The sequence below is a fragment of the Sinocyclocheilus rhinocerous genome, unplaced genomic scaffold (assembly GCF_001515625.1).
Source record: "Sinocyclocheilus rhinocerous isolate Xijiao unplaced genomic scaffold, SAMN03320098_v1.1 scaffold552, whole genome shotgun sequence".
Lineage (NCBI taxonomy): Eukaryota > Metazoa > Chordata > Actinopteri > Cypriniformes > Cyprinidae > Sinocyclocheilus > Sinocyclocheilus rhinocerous.
This window is the reverse complement of record NW_015625574.1, coordinates 398,753-419,404: the sequence shown is the minus strand read 5'-3', so window position 1 is coordinate 419,404 and position 20,652 is coordinate 398,753. Positions and strand designations below refer to the sequence as shown.

Below are 20,652 nucleotides of genomic sequence, written 5' to 3'. Positions count from 1 at the left end.
CAGCATCGTCTTTTAGTTTCAATCTTTCTGAAAATACTGTGTCGTATAGTGCCTTGTTTGTAAACGAATCCACGGTAAAATAAAGTGAACAAAGGACCGAGTTCTGACTGATGATGTCATTAAAAATAAAGTTCATTAAATAAAGTTTATTGTTTGGTTTCTGCGTAGACCTGCGTTAGCCTCTCTCGTTATTTACACTACCTGTGGGTGGGGCTAAACAGGTAGCGATGTAGAATCGGTGGGCGGGGCTAAACAGGGAGTGATGTAGAATCGATGGGCGGGGCTAAACAGGCAGTGATGTAGAATCGTTGGGCGGGGCTAAACAGGCAGTGATGTAGAATCGGTGGGCGGAGCTAAACAGGCAGTGATGTAGAAACAGGCGTTGATGAGGCAGTGCTTATCCACACTATTATGTCATAAAGTGGCACATTCCGCAAGCTGTCGTTTTGGCAGACTGCCTTCAATATAAGCTGTTTTTAGACTAACGAAAAAGTTTACAGGATGTTTTTATAGTACAATGACCCCTTCATATGTCAAAAGATCAAGGGAATTTTGGTTTCTAAGTTCATGACCTCTTTAAAGTTTTTTTTTTTATGTACCAAATTGTGACTTTATTACAAATATGTAATTATAAATATTCAAATGCATGATAAACAATTTTCAATAGAAATGCAATTAAAGTGTATTTTAGCTTAACATAAATGCTTGTCAGTACTGTACATTCAGCAGTACATTTAACCATATTTAAAAGACAATTGACATGATTATGAACTGATTATGTAAAAATCTACTTTTTAATAAAGTTTTAAAATAAATTGCATAAACTATAACACATTTTCATTTAACTAAATTGATCATGCAATTAAGTGTCAGAAAACACTACACTGAGTTCACACTAAAGTATGCTAAAGCGCACTTCTTTTTCAGAGCCTTATTAATGAAGAGTCATTTTTATATAAATTAGAACACAGATTCACCAAATTCTCAGTGACTTCTAAAATGTGAGTTGAATACTGTAATTTGCTGGCATGAGTGTGGGAACTACAGCACCTCTGATACTAAATGAGAATTCCTCCACAGCTCACAGCCAATGCATCATAACACAGTACACAACTATACTATCATTTTAAATATTTGCATAATGCAAAACTCCTATAATAGTGTGCATTTGAAAAGTTCATCGTACACTAGTGTGTAAATAAACAAATGCATTTTCACAGATTACACTATTAGCACAGGTGTTTTAGCTACTGTAAAGCATGAATGTACAGGTACTGGTTAAATCACTTTTAGCAAAGCTGATCAGTGTGAGTGGCTGCTGGATTAGTAACACACACACACAGAGAGAGAGATGTGGACTGGTGTGGATGGCCCCCTTCAAAAACACTGTGATGTTACAGCGAGTGACAGCACACATGTTCAAGTATTCCGCTTCAAGACTGCTTAAACATTTAACACACTTCTCAGTTTCAGACACAAACAGCTGGCAGACGATAAGAAATTATCATTGAGCAGCTCAATCAGAGCGATACTCACCAGTGTGTCACCAGAGAGCACCTCCAGCAGGGAGATCAGGTTATGTCCATCTCGCAAATCCTCATACAGGTCGTTAACATGCTTTCGGACCTGAAACAAAGTGAGAAGAGAAAGAAGAAACACATTATATATAAGAGATATATGAGAATATATGAGAAAAGAATTCATCTATCTATCTATCTATCTGTCTGTCTGTCTGTCTGTTTGTTTGTCTGTCTGTCTGTCTGTCTGTCTCTCTGACTGTCTGTCTGTCTGTCTGTCTCTCTCTCTGACTGACTGTCTGTCTCTCTGACTGTCTGTCTGTGTCTGTCTGTCTGTCTGTCTGTCTGTCTGACTGACTGTCTGTTTGTCTGTCTGTCTGTCTGTCTGTCTGTCTCTCTCTCTGACTGACTGTCTGTCTCTCTGACTGTCTGTCTGTCTGTCTGTCTGACTGACTGTCTGTTTGTCTGTCTGTCTGTCTGTCTGTCTCTCTGACTGTCTGTCTGTCTGTCTGTCTGTCTCTCTATCTGACTCTCTGTCTGTCTGTCTGTCTGTCTCTCTATCTGACTCTCTGTCTGTCTGTCTGTCTGTCTCTCTATCTGACTCTCTGTCTGTCTGTCTGTCTGTCTCTCTATCTGACTCTCTGTCTGTCTGTCTGTCTGTCTCTCTCTCTGACTGTCTGTCTGTCTGTCTGACTGACTGTCTGTCTGTCTGTCTGTCTGCTTCTGAGAACACACAAAAATTGTTCCCTGAAAAGATTTATTTTTTTATTTTACATGTAAACAGAAGTAATACAGAAGTAGTATGCAAATGGTCTGAATAAAATAAATATCCATAAAAGGATTTTGAATTTGTACTTTTTCGATTATAAAACAAAATAAATGACAGAAAAAGTCATGTAATGACAGTAATTGATGACAGTAAAAATTTTTGGCAACTCAAAACTTTTAAAAACTGTTTTATGGAGTTTTCGTTAATTAAAGTTTTTGTATTGTTTCGATTTTCCAGGTAGAGGTTTTGTTTGTCACCTAAGCAATCAGTTTGTGGTTAAACAACAGCATAATCTATTAAACACACTGTTCTTCAGTCCTCGCAGCCTTATTTTCATTGCTGTTAAAAATTAAATATGGTGCCACCCTGACTAAGATCTACAGACCTTACACAAAGAGTGTCTCCTAAGCAATTGAGGTGTTTTGTTGTTGGATGTAATAATGAACATAGCAGTCGTCATTTACTCCCGACATCTGAGCCGCTGAAGACGCAGTGGATTACCTTTGTTTCTGAAGGAAATGCGCCCCGATCTACCTAAATGCGTCTATGTTCGCACAAATCATTCTTGATCCAGCCTCACCTACAGAAGAAGTGTGTATAAGATTTTTTTTATGAATTTTGCAAATCGCCTTTCCTAATAATGTGCTAGTTAGCCAGTTTCAAGATGAATGCGGCTAAAGTTTACAGTATCTCAGAGAGCGGCTCGGAAGAGAGGAACGGGGTGAGCAGAGCTAATTTGCATTTTAAGGGAAATGCACCATAACAGCTTGCTGTGAACAGAGCTGTTTCTGACAGGTTAAAAGGGTGCTGTTTTACACGACCATTAAGAAATTTTAACCGAAGTATAGTATAGACATTTCATTAAGACCCTAAAGAATCATATCAACTTGTGGAAAATGGGCATCCGATGACCCCTTTAAATATTAGGAAAAAAAGAAAAATTTCCTAGAAACATAAATTTCTTAATGTTGTTTCTACATTAATTTGAAGATTGAATGTGAAATTATTGAAATATAAAAGTATATTTAAAAACTTTAATGTTAGGTGGGATTAATTGTGATTAATCACGATTAATTTTAGAAAATATGTGTGATTAATTAGATATTTGTAATCGATTGACAGCACTAATAATATTATATAATCATATAGTATATTGATAATGCATAAAATAAAATTAACATGTCTTGATATTAGTGTTAAAAATTGATAGTAATCTTATCATCCTTTCATTTAGTTAAACACAAAGAAGCCTATTTATATATTTATTTATTTATTTATTAAAAAGAAATCACTCTTTTAAACCATTTTAGAGCAATAAAAATATACAATATTACTGATATATAATCCTCTCTGAATCCTTTATTCAAGTCATGTAGAACATTCCACTCCAGAGTTAACTACAATAATCATCCATATCAAATTATCCAGCACGTTGTAACTTGCCTTTTTTCTTTATGGTGAAATATTTTGCTTCCTTATCCACATTAATCACAACAAAAACCATTTATAAAGTCATTTATCTGATTGGAATAAATGTGTCTTAAATAAACAGAAAATCACGTGCTGTTACTTGCCATCTTGGATAAGTTTGTTGCCTAGGAAAACCTGAAACTGAAGTGTAAATGAAAACAAAACCTTTGCGGAAGCTTGAAAAGGTAGCTGGACCTAATTTTGAAAATACTGAAAATAGAACCAGTTATTCACATTACAGTGAGCTGTGAGACTGAGGTCTGTGCTACATAAGTCCTGGAGATCACTTCATTTCATCCAGGAAACAGTATATTCATGTAATGTTCAGGCACGTTGGCATGTGCTTCATGGTTAATAAACTGATCATGTGTTCTATCATTTATTATAAGAGCTTTCTAAACCAAAGGTGACTGCAAATGCCCTCAAGACATTATACACCTGAAGAATTAATGAAGCATGTGGAGTTGTCAGATCCCTTCCAAACAGAGCCACAGCATATGTTAACACCCACCATTCCTGAGTTGAATGTTTGTATATTTAGATATCTATAATTTAGATCAGAGCATACTGGGGAAGTTCCCTTTCTACCACCAACAAGCGCTTCACTAATGTGCACTGATACACAAAAACTACAACAAACCTACCTTTAAGAGGTGCTGATTTACCCATTTTGTAAAAGTCTTTTTCTGGACTCGGTCTCTTTCATCTGAAAAACAAGAGGGATTGATGTTAGAACTGCTTTCAGACTGTTGCAAAATCATTTCTAGCATTGACATCATATCTAGTAATCTCTTTTCTTAAAATAATAATTCCACCAAAACCATTAAATATCTATAGCTAGTCAACTAGAAAAGAAAAAAAAACTTTAAATACATTTTTTTTTTTATAAATATACACACTATATGTCCAATACATGCACTACATATTCATTATACTTGACCTGTTGTTTTCATTATTTAATGTATAATTGAATAAATGTTGTGAAAGCTTAAGTTCCCCTTCAGGAACTCGAGCTGCGTCGAGATGCTTTGGGAACGCCTTCAGCATGACCACACTCTGAATCATGCATGTAATCAGTCCAATGAATGGGCGAGACGTCATGGACGGGGTGACGTAGTGACCAGGAAGCTATAAAAGCACGTGCGGTGGAAACAGAGGCAGCTTCTGTCATTCAGCGAAGCGCTCTGTGTATGTATGTCTTATTTACAGTTGTCTGTCACTATCCCCAAAGATATAAGCATGCCAAACTCCCAAGCAGAAATCTAATAAGTGCGATGATAAAAGTAAACATCAGTTTAAGCTGTGTGTTCCTCCCTGCCCTCGTTACATCACGGGTGGGGATACACACAGCCTTTGCTTTATTTGCTTGGGAGCGAAGCAAGCTGAGTCAGCTCTCGAGGGGGCTGACTGTCTGCACTGCGAGCTCCTCTCGCTGCGGACACTTCGCTCCCGGAGGGCTCTCTTCGAGGAGGCAGAGCGGCGGCGGCGGTCATGGGAATCGCAAATGGATCTAGCAGAAGGAATGGAGACGGGCGAGTCCCTTTCTTCTTCCTCAACCTCCAGATCCAGTGCCCCCTCCTAGGGATTGGAAGCACGCTCTGCAGTTTCTTCCCCCCGGGGAAAGGGCTCGATGCTCAGGCTGTCGTCCTCCGAAGGGAGGGCGATATTGAGGGCGTCGATGAGTCCCCTCAATCCGCCCAGTATGAGGAGCTTGTGGAGGTGATAACTCGCGCAGTAGCCAAATTAAATCTTGAGAGGCCCGCAGAGAAGTAGGCTGAACTGACAAAGAGCAAATTAGATGAGCGTTTTTTTACAGTCTAAGCTGTACTACATCACGGCAGCAGGTCAGGCTGGTGCTTGCCTTCACACCATGGCAGTACTACAAGCCTACCAAGCAGACCTGCTGAAAGAGCTGGATGAGGGCGAGGAAGTTAAGGCTGACGATATTAAAGAACTTCGTCGAACCGCTGATCTGTCTCTCCGCACCACGAAAGAGACCGCCAAAGCAACAGGGCGGTCTATGGCAGCCTTAGTGGCCGCGGAGAGGCATCTTTGGTTGACCCTGTCTGAGATTGAAAAGACAGTGTATTCCTCCCCTACACCCCGCTTGCGCCTTCTGGCCTGTTCGGCGACGCCGTCAACTCCGTCATCGACAGGTTTCAGGAGGTCTGTAAACAAGCGGGAGTGTTTCAGCAGTTCCTGCCTCGCCGCTCTCTAGCTCATGGGGGTGCTGGATGGGAGCAGCCCCAACCGTGTGCCTGCTCCTCATACAGAGAGGCGCAAAAGCTTTAGCTAAAAAAAATTAGCTCACGGTCGAAGGCTTCGAAGCCGAATCTGAGGACCGTCCTACTCGCTAAGAAGTCTTCTACCAAGTAGCTCTGATGGTCGTGTTCCAGGGCTTCTGAGGGCAGCCCCCACTGGGGAAGCGCGGTGTACACCTCACTACACGGTGCCCGTCTCTCCTCAGTGCCCTCAGGAGGCCACGCTGTTAACCCTGCCACCACCGGTCCGCCTGGAAACGTAGCGGTTCTGGGAGGCTCGCTACCTCTGAGGACGTCTCCAGAGTGGCTAGTTCGGTCATTCTCTGCCAGTCCATCATTTCAGGGCACCGAACGGGCCGCTCCTGTTACACCGGAGGTCAGTTTCGAGAGATTGATTCCCTTAGTAGATTTCCTGGCAGCGTGGAAACTTCTGCCGAATATCTCACGTTGGGTCCTGCTGACTGTAGAGTTACAGAATTCAGTTCGGTTCTCCACCGCCTCGTTTCAACGGGATCGTTCCCACCCTGGTGGGTCCCAAGCAGGCTCTGATATTAGAACAAGAAGTAAAAACTCTCTTGAGGAAGGAGGCCATCGAGGTGGTCCCTTCTCTCGACAGAGAGTCCGGGTTCTTCAGCAGGTACTTCATTGTTCCGAAGAAGGATGGGAGGTTTCATCCCATTTTAGATCTGTGTCAGTTGAACCGCTCAGTCATGTGGCTGAAGTTCAGGATGCTCACACTCAAGCAAGTGGTGTCTCAGATCAGGTCCGAGGACTGGTTTGTCACAATTGATCTAAAAGATGCAAACTTCCATGTCCCCATCCTTTCTCAACACAGGAAGTCCCTGAGGTTTGTTTTCGGGGGCAAGGCAAGGCAAGTTTATTTATATAGCACATCTCATACACAATGGTAATTCAAAGTGCTTTACATAAAAGAAAAGAAAATAATAATAAAAAAAAACAATAAAACAAGGAATTTAAAAGCATTTCTGTGAACTCTTCAGCCAAGGCTGGAGAGTATTTTGGAGGCCTGTAAATAATGATAAACAGAATGCATGGAGCACCTTTCAACACAATCCCTAGATACTCAAAAGACAAGTACTGACCAAATGACACTTGCTTGCATTGATAGACATCTTTAATTAGAGCAGCTACACCCCCACCTCTCCTAACAGTCCTGCAAACACTCATGAAATAAAGTTAGTAGGGGCTATTTCATTGAGGACCGTTGCACTGCAGCTGTTTTCTAGCCAGGTTTCATTTAGAAACATAAAATCCAGGTTGTTTGTGGTTATTAAGTCATTGATTAGAAATGATTTATTTTTTAGTGAGCGAATGTTTAAAAATGCTAACTTGATGGCATTGCATTTTGTCTCAACAGCAATATTAGTTTGATGCATAACAGGCCGCAGATTAGATAAGTCAGCCGTACGGCTTAAGAAGGCCTTAGACTTTCTATCACGTGATAAAACAGAAATAGAGAAAACTACAGGCACACTGGGTTCCCGCTTGTTCTGTAAACATTTGTGAATGTTGCTGCTATTATAGCAGGGACCCGACACATATCACTGAGAGCTGTTATCAGTTGTTTTTTGTTCACCTACAGCAGATGGAGGGTTTGGGCCCTGGCGTTGTGGCAGCGGCCGGAAAGCTCTCACGGGAGGAGGAGGTCGAGCTGAGACCACAGGCTTTGGTGGTTGTGGGGCTCGCCGTTTTTTAGTTGATATCTGGGGGCTTGCAGCGAAGGAGTGAGAGAGTTTGGTCCCAGCATAAACCAGTTCCTCCATTTTCTGTGAGAAGCTTAGAAGTGGAGATGTTGGAGAGAGGAATAATGTGTCTGGTGAGCGGGGCTCTAGCGTGGCTGAAATATGTTGTCCTGGCTTCCCTGGCTGTTTTCCAGAAAGTCGTCCTTGGGTGCTGAGTCTTGGAGCTGTTCTGATACGTCACAGTCTGTCTGTGATGAGCTCTGTGGGCAGGGCTCAGCCGGGATAGTTTCCATGAGCAGTGTTTGTTGTGGCTGTGCGGTGTTATCAGTGTCCTTGTGGGATGTGTCAACCACATGATCACTCGGAAGCTGATATGAAGTCCTGTCGTCACTAGGGCTGGGTATCGAGTTCGATACTTTTTAGGCACCGACCGAATTGCCTCGATACCATCGAGTATCGAAAAACGTCTCGTCGTTCGGTACCAAATTTCGATACCTAAGGGGTTAATGTAGCCTAACAGATGTGTAAACTGAAGACTATTTGAGCTTTATTAAAACTGTTTTGCACTGATTTATTGTGTTGGTTAAATTTTGTTCCTTTGTGCAGTGGCTCAGGAGATGAGTCTTTGAGTTTGTATAAACATCAACAAGCTGAAAAATAAAACCAAAGTTTTTTTGTTAGATAATGTAATCTTGTTAAAATTGATTTCATAAAATTGGTATCGAAAAAAGTATCGTTCAGGAACCGGTATCGAAGTCAAGGTATCGGTATCGGTATCGGAAAATTTTGAACGATACCCAGCCCTATTTGGAAGTCCAGCAAGTAACTTTGTTTCAAGAACCGCAATCCTTTTTGCTTCGGGCGAAGCTTACCAGTATCGGGTTATTCCGTTCGGCCTTGCACTCTCACCCCGAACTTTCACAAAGTGCGTGGATGCTGCTCTGGCTCCACTGCGACTCCAGGGCATCCGCATACTCAATTATATCGCCGATTGGTTGATTCTAGCTCAATTGGAGCAGTCAGTGGTTCGGCATCGAGATGTCATTCTTGTCTATATGAAAGAATTGGGGTTAAGACTAAACTCCAAGAAAAGTGTGCTTTCTCCATCACAGAGGACCACTTATCTGGGTGTGGTGTGGGATTCGACCACGATGCAGGCACAGCTATCTACTGCTCGGATCGAGTCGATCCTTACTGTAGTCGTGAGAGTCAGAGAAGGCCGGTCACTCACTGTAAAGCAGTTTCAAAAACTGCTGGGTCTGATGGCAGCTGCGTCCAACGTGATACCTTTTGGCCTGCTGTACATGAGACCCCTACAGTGGTGTCTCAAGACCAAGGGGTTTTCCCTGAGGGGAAATCCGCTTCGTATGATCACGATCACGCGGAGATGCTTTCGTGCGTTAGACATGTGGAGGAAACCTTGGTTCTTGTCACAGGGCCCGGTACTGGGAGCTCCTTGTCGTTGCGTAACGTTAACGACGGACGCATCCCTCACCGGTTGGGGTGCAGTCATGAGTGGCCACCCTGCCCGCGGTCTGTGGAACGGCCGCCATCTCATGTGGCACATCAACTGCCTGGAGATGTTGGCCATGTTTCGAGCACTGAAACACTTCTTCCCAGACCTCAGAGGCCATCATGTGTTGGTGCGCACCGACAACACAGCGGTGGTCTCGTACATCAAGCTGGCGTAAGCCAGAGCACGCTAAAAAAACTAAAGAAGCATGATTTTAAAGAAAAACAACAAGGCTCAAAAGGCAAGAAGGAAGAGCGCGAGAGAGAGACAAAAGGCATTTAACTAAAAAGCATGACTAAAAGCGAAAAGCTAAAAGCTAGACACAAAAAGCATAGTTTGATGGTTTGCTGAGTATTTAAACCAGGCTGTTTGACACCTCCCAAATGGTGTTTTGACCAATTAGAGGTCATCGTTGCTCGGGGTGTTGTATATTCCTCCTCCCCATTCATAAATCAACTGTTATCTCATCATTCACATGGTCCGAGCTTTTCCCGCTCTTGCAGCGTATAATATTGGACCTGATTTCTATAACAAGAATATGATAATTTTGACAAATAGTTGATTGGAAGAAACGTTTCCAGCAAGAAGATTCAAACACATACATACCAAATATGAATACGAACCATTAAGCTATTCAATAGTTATTAAAAATACATACACAATAAATGATTAAGACCTGATAAGTCACATGTAGGTTACATACATGATATGGAGTTATGCATGGAGATGATTAGTTGCTCAGGTCCTTTTAGTGTCATTTAGATGCATATTTACATGGAAATGCAGTTTCTGTGCCATTCTCTGAACATAAGGATACGTTCTGTGAAGACCAGAGTGGTTAAAATGTCTGTAAGGAATCTGCCTGTTCTTTGTCTTAGGTGGGGGGAGAAGTCAATCCAAAGAGCTCGTGATTGCCATCACTGGTTACCATGTGACGGTCACGCTGTGCATCTCTTTTGGCCATTATTCTTGATAACTTGCCCCAGAATTGACAATCTCCTTGGAATTGTCAATAAGTGTTCTTCTGTTTAAATGCTGTGAGCTACTCAAAGCTGCTAGTTGGTTCAGGCTTGGTGCCAGGATCTGATTTACGACATCCTGTGTCTTGGGCCTCTTGTGGAATTCTGGGCTCCTCAGGTTTCAGCCATGTTTGACCAAATCTTAGATTGTCTGATTCGGTCTGATATCCTACATCTGTGTTTGCGCCCCTTGTACAAGCTGGCGCACCAGATCCTTGTGTGGGCCTAGGGGAAACTCCTTTCACTAAGAGCAGTTCACATCCCTGGGCATCTCAATCAGGGAGCAGACATCCTGTCGAGACAGGGTCAGAGGCCCAGGGAATGGAGACTCCACAACTTGTAGCTTCCGGTCTCTCAACCGAGGTTGTTGAGACCATCCTCCAATCCAGAGCTCCCTCAACGAGGAAACTGTATGCCCTGAAGTAGAAACTTTTCACTTCCTGGTGTGGAGATCACCAGCTTGACCCAGTTAACTGCCCAGTCGGTTCAGTGCTGGAGTTCTTGCAGGCTCGATTCTCCACTGGGTTGACCCACTCCACCTTGAAGGTGTACGTGGCGGCCATAGCTGCTTACCACGCTCCTCTTGGTGGTCAGTCTGTGGGGAGACACCCCCTGGTTACACGTTTCCTCCGCGGTGCGCTGAGGCCTCTGGTATGATCTTGCTTCCCTCCGTGGGATTTGGCTGTGGTGCTAGAGGCTCTCTGCAAACCTCTGTTTGAACCACTGGAGGACGTTTCAGATCGAGTTCTGACACTTAAGACTCTCTTCCTATTAGCCATTTCATCGCTAAAGAGAGTAGGGGGCATTCCCAAAGCGTCTCGACGCAGTGTCTCGACGTAGCGTCTCGTTCCTTCGGGGAACTAGGGTTACATACGTAACCTTGAGGCATTTTATATATTTTTAAGTTGTATTTAAATGTTCATATTTCAACAACAAATTGGAGTACAATCATAATTGACATCGTTAAAATGTTGATATAAAAACTGCCTTACGTGTAATTTACATGTTTGTATACAACCCAGTTATTATTTGAGTGTTAAGTTATCAAATAAATCTTAAATAAGTTTTATTAATTAATAGATTATTAAATAAAGTTTATTTTTGGTTTCAATTTTGGGCTAAATGTAAACTTTAATTGGTTTTGGCGTTTCAGTAAACAAATCATTCTGGTACATCACAACATTATTATTATTATTATTATTATTATTAATATTATTACATACATCTGTTCATTGTAGAGAAAATGCATGAAAATGTCTTCTATGTAAATAGATTTAGATGAAAACATGATGTCTGTACCCATCCTGCCTTTAGTTTTAGAAGAGCTACAACCTTCTTAGCTGATGTAAAAATACTAATGTTGTCTGGTATTCAGGTTTCTTGTAATGTTATAATGCTATGTTTCTATTTCTAGACAGGATATGAAAGCTAATTACAGAAAAAAACTGAATCCCAGTCAAGTCTTGCTTCCATTACACAGCACTCCCAACCACAGTATTTTGTTTCCCATGTCCATGACAACAGACGTGCCTGCGTCACATAGCTCAGCCGCTGACTTTTAATAAAACAGAAATATAAGTAGTATTTCAAAACCCATCAATGAACAGTCATTTTCATATAAAAAAGGAAGTAACTTGTGCTTAGCATCATGCAGATGTTTCAAATCAGACACGGTCACGGTCGTCGTCATCATCATCATCATCATCATCATCATCATCATCATCATCATCACTTGACCATTTGTTCAATGTTGCACATAAATATTTGGAAAGACCCTTAACTGTTCTCTAACAGAGACCCTGTGGTGCAGAAAGCCGAATGAGAACTGAATCACTGTCTGTCAATTAAAACAGAGACACAACCTCAAACTAATCTGAAAACTGCATGTTGACACTTTCTGCTGAAATGTGTGTGCGGTTTGTCTGTGCAAACTTGTGTTGCTATGCATTTGCTTGTGTGTTCTGGGTGTTTGCTAACAGTCCCCAGTCAAGTCTCTATGATATTCTGGTCTATAGATATGGTTTTCTCCTTCAAATGTAGTTGTATGGATCTTTTTTGCCTTAATTTATCATCCATCAGATGAAAAGTCTGATCACTTAGTAAAGTAACACCACACCTCGCCTCAACAAGAAACATGATTTAAGATATCGCAAAGATTAGCATAAAAGATTTGAAAATGTGGTGTGATGTGACACATGTCATGTTTAATGAACAGCTATGTAAACTGAGATTTGGTGCCCACTGCCAAATATTTGATTCACCCTCAGGTGAAAACCCCATCCGCTAACAAACCGCATGATTTGAGGTATTTTGATGATGCAACACAATAACATCACAAAAGAATGTGACAAGCAAAATTCAACTGCAATACTGTACAATGCTGTACAGTATGCCTCATTCATTCATTCATTAGGAATTGAATAAGTGGTTGTCATTTGTCATTTGCTAATTGCAACAACATGTGAGTGACAGTTTGCTAGAGGGGAGCGATGATTGTCCCGCCCTCATGACACTGACAGGGAGGGGAACTTATTTTGATTAAAGATCACATGGGCACATTAATTAAAACAAAATAATGTGCACAGATACCTCATTTATAATAAACACTGCACAATTCCATAAAAAAATATGAATTGTCCATATTGATTTAATGATGATTTTAAACAAATTTCTAATTTCCCAAGTTGTTTTAATTTAAAATATGTTTCAGCTAATATTTATATTTTATTTTATTTTACTTCAGCTTTATTTTAATTGACAATTGACAGTTTTAATTTTTAATAGTTTTCGTTTTAGTTAACTAAATGTACTAACTAAATAAACAATTATTTCAAATGGTACAAGACAACATTTTACGCAACATTTTACAAAAATGTTATGCTTGCTTGAGGTGGTTTTTGACTTGTGCAAAAAAGGGTTAATGCGAATAATGGAAGATGGAAATACATTTGCCGAATAAATTCTGCCATGCGCATCAAAAAAGTCATGTGACTTTGCGCAATGTGACGGCAAACCCTGACTAACCAGCAGACCGATCTCGTTGCACAGCATCTGAAATTTTGTTATGGTCATTCTGAAATGCCCAAGCAAAGTCTGTTGTCAAAGTTTTTCTGTATAATTGTCTTACACGACTATGTTCCCAAACAGCAGCATTCACCTCCAAAAGCAATAAATGACCACATTTACTGTGTTTCGTCTGCTCGCTCTGTGGCGCAAGTAATTTATTATATATGAGAATTATTATACTCAGATGGTTCGCCTACTATTCTTAGTGATATTTAGTGCCAGTTTATCAGGAATTGACGATTTTGCTGTCTTTGACTCGTTGGATGGAAACGGTGCTTATTCGCAAATGTTTTATGCACTATTCCAATTTTGCGCACAAGTTAAATTCACAAATTTGGATGGAAACCTAGCTAATGACAGCCAATATATATCCAAAAAATTATTGATGCCAATTAATTAATTATATACCAATTAATTATATATATATATATATTTTTTGTTTTTGTTTTTGTTTGTTTGTTTTTTATATCAGCCAATAAACTAAAACAGCACTATCATGCATACTTGAAAAAAAACTTTTGACATACATGAAAGACACTGCCTGATTAGTTGTCACATCATCTGTGGTGAGGACACATTGTTTGGCATTTTTTTCATATTTTTCCGATATCATATTTTTCATATTTTTCCAATATGATTCACAGCCTGCCTTAGCAACACCGCTAATTAATAACACAGCGCATGAATGTGCTGATGTGAGTCACTGTCACAGCAGTCACCTCAACCTGACAGGAACAGCCAAACATTGCAAATCTCACTGTACTTTGACCGCTTCAGCACTGACACATCCAAACTCTGCCCCTAAGAGCATTACAACACAAGATCTGGGAAGCAGAAAGAAAACGAAAATCAATCTAAAAGCTTGGCACACTGCAGCGAAAGCAGACAATCTGGCAGGAAGCTGAGGAAAGCTACTGACCCATGCAGCACATGAGCGCCACCAGCAGAGCGTCCCCCCTCATCAGATGGACCGATCCCAGCTCAGGTGCCTTCAGCAGAGCGTTGTGCATGTCTGACCACCACGCGAGTGTGCGAGCCGCCGCTGAGGGTGGGACTCTGCTGGCTTCCCCGCGAGGCAGCAGCTACTACCTTGCTTTTCCTCTCAGTATTCCCTCGCAACCGTCTAGAACAAGTCCCATCGGGTTTTCCAGCAGCACGCAGTGAGTAACAGGCTCCACCACATGGTAAATGTTTACATAAGAACAGCGTGTTGGAGTCTTCACTGCAGTGAGTTACTAAGGCTACTTGCTGAAGCTCTGAGGATATGATTCTGCTGAGCAATATATTCAGTGACACGTTCTGCACAGTGCTCCTGTGTGAAGCAGCAATGAACAGGCACGGTTCTTTGAGGAAATAATGATCTTTACTTTGTACACAGACACACCACAGCTAAAACTTGCCACTCCATTTCTGAGTGTTCAATCCCATTCTGTACACACAGACTTCAGTCATTTATGGAAATGACAACCAAATTGTACAATCAAATTCACTCCTAAAAATTCAGTTACAGTAGCATTTACATTACAGCATTTACAGTGTGTTACATTTTTAACACACTCTCTGTTAGCTTAGATAATTTAGAAGTTTCATCTGGTCTTGTTGAAATATATAGTTGAGTATCATCAGCATAACAGTGGAAACTAATCCTGTATTTTCTAATAATATTACCAAGGGGCAACATGTATATTGAAAATAGCAGAGGGCCTAGGACAGACCCTTGTGGCAACCCAGTAAAGTATGGAGTGCCACAAGGATCTGTGTTTTTGACTCCAGGGCCCCTCACTGTCCAACACAATATACGCTAATATATTTCTAGTATTTCTGCTGTAATTATGACCAAGCTGTTCTTTTTTAATACACTGATGGTTAGACTACCATATATATACTAAATATATACTAAATTAATTAACCACTATTCATTTTCTGATTCCAGGAGTTTTATTTGGTATGTTTAAAAAAAAAACAGTTAGGCCTAATTAAATAAAAAGTAATAATAAAGAAATAAATAAAAAGCAATATTATAAATATGATTTCTTGATGTTAATTTTTTGCTTTTTTTGCATTTTAATTTGACTAGACTTTGTTTTTTTCATATATTAATATAATAATAATAATAATTGATGACATTTAAATAATCATTCAAATAACAATAATTTATTAATCATTCAGGCCCCCTAGTGGACCCCAGCCCACTCAAAAATGGTCATTCTGTCATTATTTATTCACCATCATGTCAATCCAAACATGTATGACTTCGCTTCTTCTGTGGAACACAAAACAAGGTATTTTGAAAGATGTTTCTACTGTTTTTGTCCATACAATGAAACTCAAATGGGTCCAAAACAACATTGAGCCCCAATGACTTTCATTGTATGGACAAAAAAAAAAAAAAAAAACATTAAGACACAAACAAAAATGTTCACACTGCCTTTCTTCACTGTAGTTTCTTCACCAGGCCTGTGGTCTGTCCATACATTACATTCCAGAGACTGCATGGCATTCAAAAGCACCAGCTTAAAAAGCATACACAAAACATAGTGCTTCTCTCAGAGCCGTGCCACAAAAACTATGCTTTGCGTCCAACATATAAAGAGCTGTTGTGTTCAGGTTCAGTCTGGGTCACGTCCCAGTTCTGTCCCCACTGTCGCTTCTCTACTGTTCTGTCCAACACAGAAAAAAAAAAAAAACTGCCGCTTCTGTCAATGGCTGTTTATTAAAAACTCAATGGACAATAATAGGTCTCTAATCTTTCGCCAAAAATATCTAACATAAAAAGCTGTTGGTATCGTTTTTCTTGGTAGCAGTCATGAGATGTCAACCACTGCAAATTTAGAATATAATCCTGCATTCCTGCACACATAAAATGATAGTGTAGGAAATTTACCCACGCAGTTAAAAGTGATTGTGGATTCTCTAACATTGCGATCTGCTATATCCATGATGAGAAATGCATTTTTAACAAAAATAATCAGCTTCAAACAATAAAAGCTATTCACTTAACAATATATTCTTGTTGTGGTCTAAAATTATTCAAATGCATGATTGTGGGCCTTGCATTTAAATAAGACTAGTAGCAAACATCTTGAGACAGAAGCTTTCCTGAAGAATGAGGTAATGATGAGATAATAATAAGAGAACGGCGCCCCCTTCAGGATACAAAAAAAAATGTATGTATTCTGGCTTTTTTGATCACAGCATTATTCCACATACTGAACCAATGAGTCAACTGTCCATAAAACTCAGATAAACTTACTGAAAAGACTTCAGGAGACAATAACTAGGCTATTATCAAAGTAAATTGGCGTTAAAGGTCACTAACTCTCGTAAATAGCTCATTTTACAGCTCAAGACTTCATTAGGGCCACAGCAACTCTTGACAGTTTATTTTACATTTCTCCAGGCAGAGTCTTCGCAAAAGTAAACAAGCCCGTGCCTGACGACACGTAATAATCAGAGATTGATCACTAAAGCTGTTTTATTGCCATATCTCACTGCACACAGATCACTTATAAACACATTACGGTCCATAAATCACAGGAAGCTGAAGAGGCGTGTGAGGTGACTGATGTTTGAACATGAGTGGACAAAAATTATTCGTGAATAGCTAAACTGTTTCAAACAGGTCTCTTTAATAGTACTTTTTTTAAATAATAAATTAAAAAAAGCTCCAATGTCATTACCATGTGGTGCCGCCAGTGGTGCAGAAATGAAACGTTTCACTTTTACAGAGATGTTCGCACAGGCGTGTTTGAGTGATAGCGTGTGTTTGAAATGCCTGACACGCATCCCACATCGAAAGAGATATCCATCACATTTGATCTGACCAGACTAGTCAAGTTACAGTATCCAGGAAAGCTTTTAAAAACAATATATAGCTTCAGGATGCAACATGTTTGAGGTAAAAAAGTATTGCGCAGAAGAAATACTAGAAGAATGTAATATTCACTTGACCCCAGGTGACCTTTCCTCTTCAAGGAAAAGAATAAGTTGTGAAGCAACTTTGTTTATATATGATGAAAGTAATGCACAATACAGGTAAGTCATAAAGAAAAAAAGCCGAAGTGTCCCCACCACCTCATGTTAAACAAGACAAAACCTGAGAACTGAATGGCACAACCTTACATTACCTCCACTAACCTTAGAAATTAGTCAGCAATCCTGCAAAATCTAAATTCTATATTTTGCATAAAGAAAATGAAGATATTTTTAAGAACCATTAAGATAATTATCACTTTTATAGCTATTGAGCACATTGTCCTCTGAAATTCTCATTGATTAAAGCTGATCCTGAAAAAAATATATATATTTAAAAAATAATTGTAAAAATGTCACAATGCAAAAAAAATCATCAGATTTAATTTATTTATAAAATGTAAGCACTATTTAGGGTGAACCTGGACATTTTAAATTTCAAAAAAGTAACCTATAAAATATTTCTGCACAATGTGCACATTAGCACCACGTGATGCTGTTTGGTTGGTACTTTTGGTTCACTTGTTAAAAGGTTTTCAGTACTTTCAGCTTTTCTACCATTAAAACAATGTGTGCGTGTTACAAAACTTGATAACAATCCCATGCAATATTAAGCATAGAACTGTATTATGTGTTTTCTTGTTTTTCTCAGCTTGTTGTACATTGCTTCTTCAGGTTTAATATGTAACCTCAAGGTTTTTCGCCTCATTAAGCACAATGTTCTTTCCTCAGTCAGCGAGCAAAGGACTTTGCATACAGTACAGTACCATGTACAGAACATCCAGTGGACTGGGGAGGAAGTGCTGTCGTGCTGATACAGATCTCCTGTCATCACCGGCTGTGTGGTATCTGTGCCAGTTATTGTGCCAATGTTCATCTGAGCTCATAAGGGCGCTGCTAAATCTTTCCGTGATAAAAATCTCATCACATGATCAAAGTTCACATGTACACAACATTTACAGTAATGTTCTGCTGCAATATCATGACTGATGAACATGAGCGATGTGGATTATAACTATGACCTCTGCACTCCCAGCATGCAACAGCCTGTTATTGGACATTTACCAAACGTTTCATATTCAAAGCTTATTAAAGGGATAGTTCATCCAAAAATGAAAATTTGATGTTTATCTGCTTACCCACAGGGCATCCAAGATGTAGGTGACTTTGTTTCTTCAGTAGAACACATATGATGATTTTTAAGTCCAACCGTTGCAGTCTATCAGTCGTATAATGCATGGCAATGGTAACAAAATCTATGAGAGTAAAAAAAACATGCACAGACAAATCCAAATTAAACCCTGCGGCTCGTGACGACACATTGATGTCCTAAGACACGAAACGATCGGTTTGTGCGAGAAACCGAACAGTATTTATATCATTTTTTACCTCTAATACACCACTATGTCCAACTGTCTTTGGGCGTGCGCACGGCATCCGGTGCGTGAGGTGTGTACGCGCTCTGGCGTAGTTTACGCAAGCGCCGGAAGTGATCTCTCGCGCGTATACGACACTCATTGGTTACACAGTGCACAGTCATTATAGGTACGATGGCTAATCAAAACGGTACTTACTTGCGCTTATCCCGATTGTTCAAACCGACTTAAAACTAAAAGATTACGTTCTCTCGCGCGAACTCATTCGGGAGTGGTGACTTTCCACGTATTCCCAACTTCTGAGCCTGCTCGCCTGAAGTTATGGTTGATTGCTCTTCGGCTGGATATCAACACACCCATTAACGTAAACTACGCCAGAGCGCGTACACACCTCACGCATCGGATGCCGTGCGCGCGCTCAAGGAAGTTGGACATAGTGTTGTATTAGAGGTAAAAAATGATATAAATACTGTTCGGTTTCTGGCACAAACCGATCGTTTCGTGTCTTAGGACATCAATGTGTCATCACGAGCCGCAGGGTTTAATTTGGATTTGTCTGTGCATGTTTTTTTTACTCTCATAGATTTTGTTACCATTGCCATGCATTATAAGACTGATAGACTGCAACGGTTGGAACTTAAAATATGTGTTCTACTGAAGAAACAAAGTCACCTACATCTTGGATGCCCTGAGGGTAAGCAGATAAACATCAAATTTTAATTTTTGGATGAACTATCCCTTTAAGAGCAACTTGCGAGCTACTAATTGTAGGGATCGTCCCACTGAAGCAATCCAGGGTCTAGTGCCCCACTCAAGGGCACAACGGCGATCCGCATCTCATTATCGCAGCAGGTCACTTCTGTCTCCTACCTGGGGTGGGATATTTTGACCTGGGACAGAAACTACCAGCCAGATTGCACTAGCAAGTACAAAGAACTAGGAACCTTTGAGCTAGTAAAAGTTCCCACACCAAACCCATGTGAGCAAACTTGCCAGCGTTTACTCATAATTATGGGTTGACGTGTTACACCTTTCCAAGGATTAACACTGCGTTCCTGACAACTTCCGATTTAACAAGTGAGGTTTAGAAAAAGAATCTCACTTAAAGTGAGACTTTCAACTATTACACAAGTATGGAAATCCAAAAACTCAACCGTTTTGAGATGTGGCTCAAACGTGCTTGCTTATCTCGCATTTCAAGCAAGCAATTTTGAGCTTCTGTTGTATTTGATTTGATTGCATTTCATATATTATGCGAACGAAAGCCTAAATTAAATCTGTTTGTCAAATAAATCAATCGTCTCTTATATGGTTCCCTTTTATGACGTCTTTATGAACTTTTTGAAGCTTGAAAATTTGGGTTGATGGACTTTCAATGGATGGACAACAATAAAAGAACAATGATCAAATCAGTTTAGCAAAGGTTTGGAGAGACGGGTGTGTATCATCAGTTTGCAACCTGCAAACAAAACTGAACAATCTACAAAATACGTTTGCAAGGTTTTTGAAATTAGATGTTTATTAGACATTCAAAGATTTGTTTAAGTGATATAAATGCGTATTTGCTGAATGTTGACGGCAAACAAGAAAGTATTACAATGTTTGCCTTTCTATTACTAATAATATAAAAGCAATCGTTATAATACTTTTTGTATACATTTTAATTCCTTTGTTTATATAAATGCGTATTTGCTGAATGTTGACGGCAAACAAGAAAGTATTACAATGTTTGCCTTTCTATTACTAATAATATAAAAGCAATCGTTATAATACTTTTTGTATACATTTTAATTCCTTTGTTTAACCGTTCTATCTGATTATTAGACAGACGTATTAGATAATCCATATATTAGACAGAACTGAAGGACAACAGCGAACAAGAGGGAAAATGTAAGCACTGTATGCTCAGGCGCCGCCTCGAACGCATCGGCCAAATAGGAAAACTTATTGGCCGATGCCGATATTTAAAAAATGCCAAATATCGGC

General features: G+C 39.9%; 1 protein-coding gene across 1 annotated transcript in view; it reads right to left on the bottom strand.

The window, feature by feature from the left end:
- Nucleotides 1-20,652, bottom strand: part of dst (dystonin) — a 159,104-nt gene that overhangs the window by 110,624 nt on the left and 27,828 nt on the right. The window contains exons 3-4 of the mRNA XM_016566904.1: nt 4,401-4,462; nt 1,537-1,626 (exon numbers count right to left, since the gene is read on the bottom strand). Of these exons, the coding sequence (XP_016422390.1) occupies nt 1,537-1,626; nt 4,401-4,462 (152 nt within the window). The remainder of the gene's footprint in view (nt 1-1,536; nt 1,627-4,400; nt 4,463-20,652) is intronic.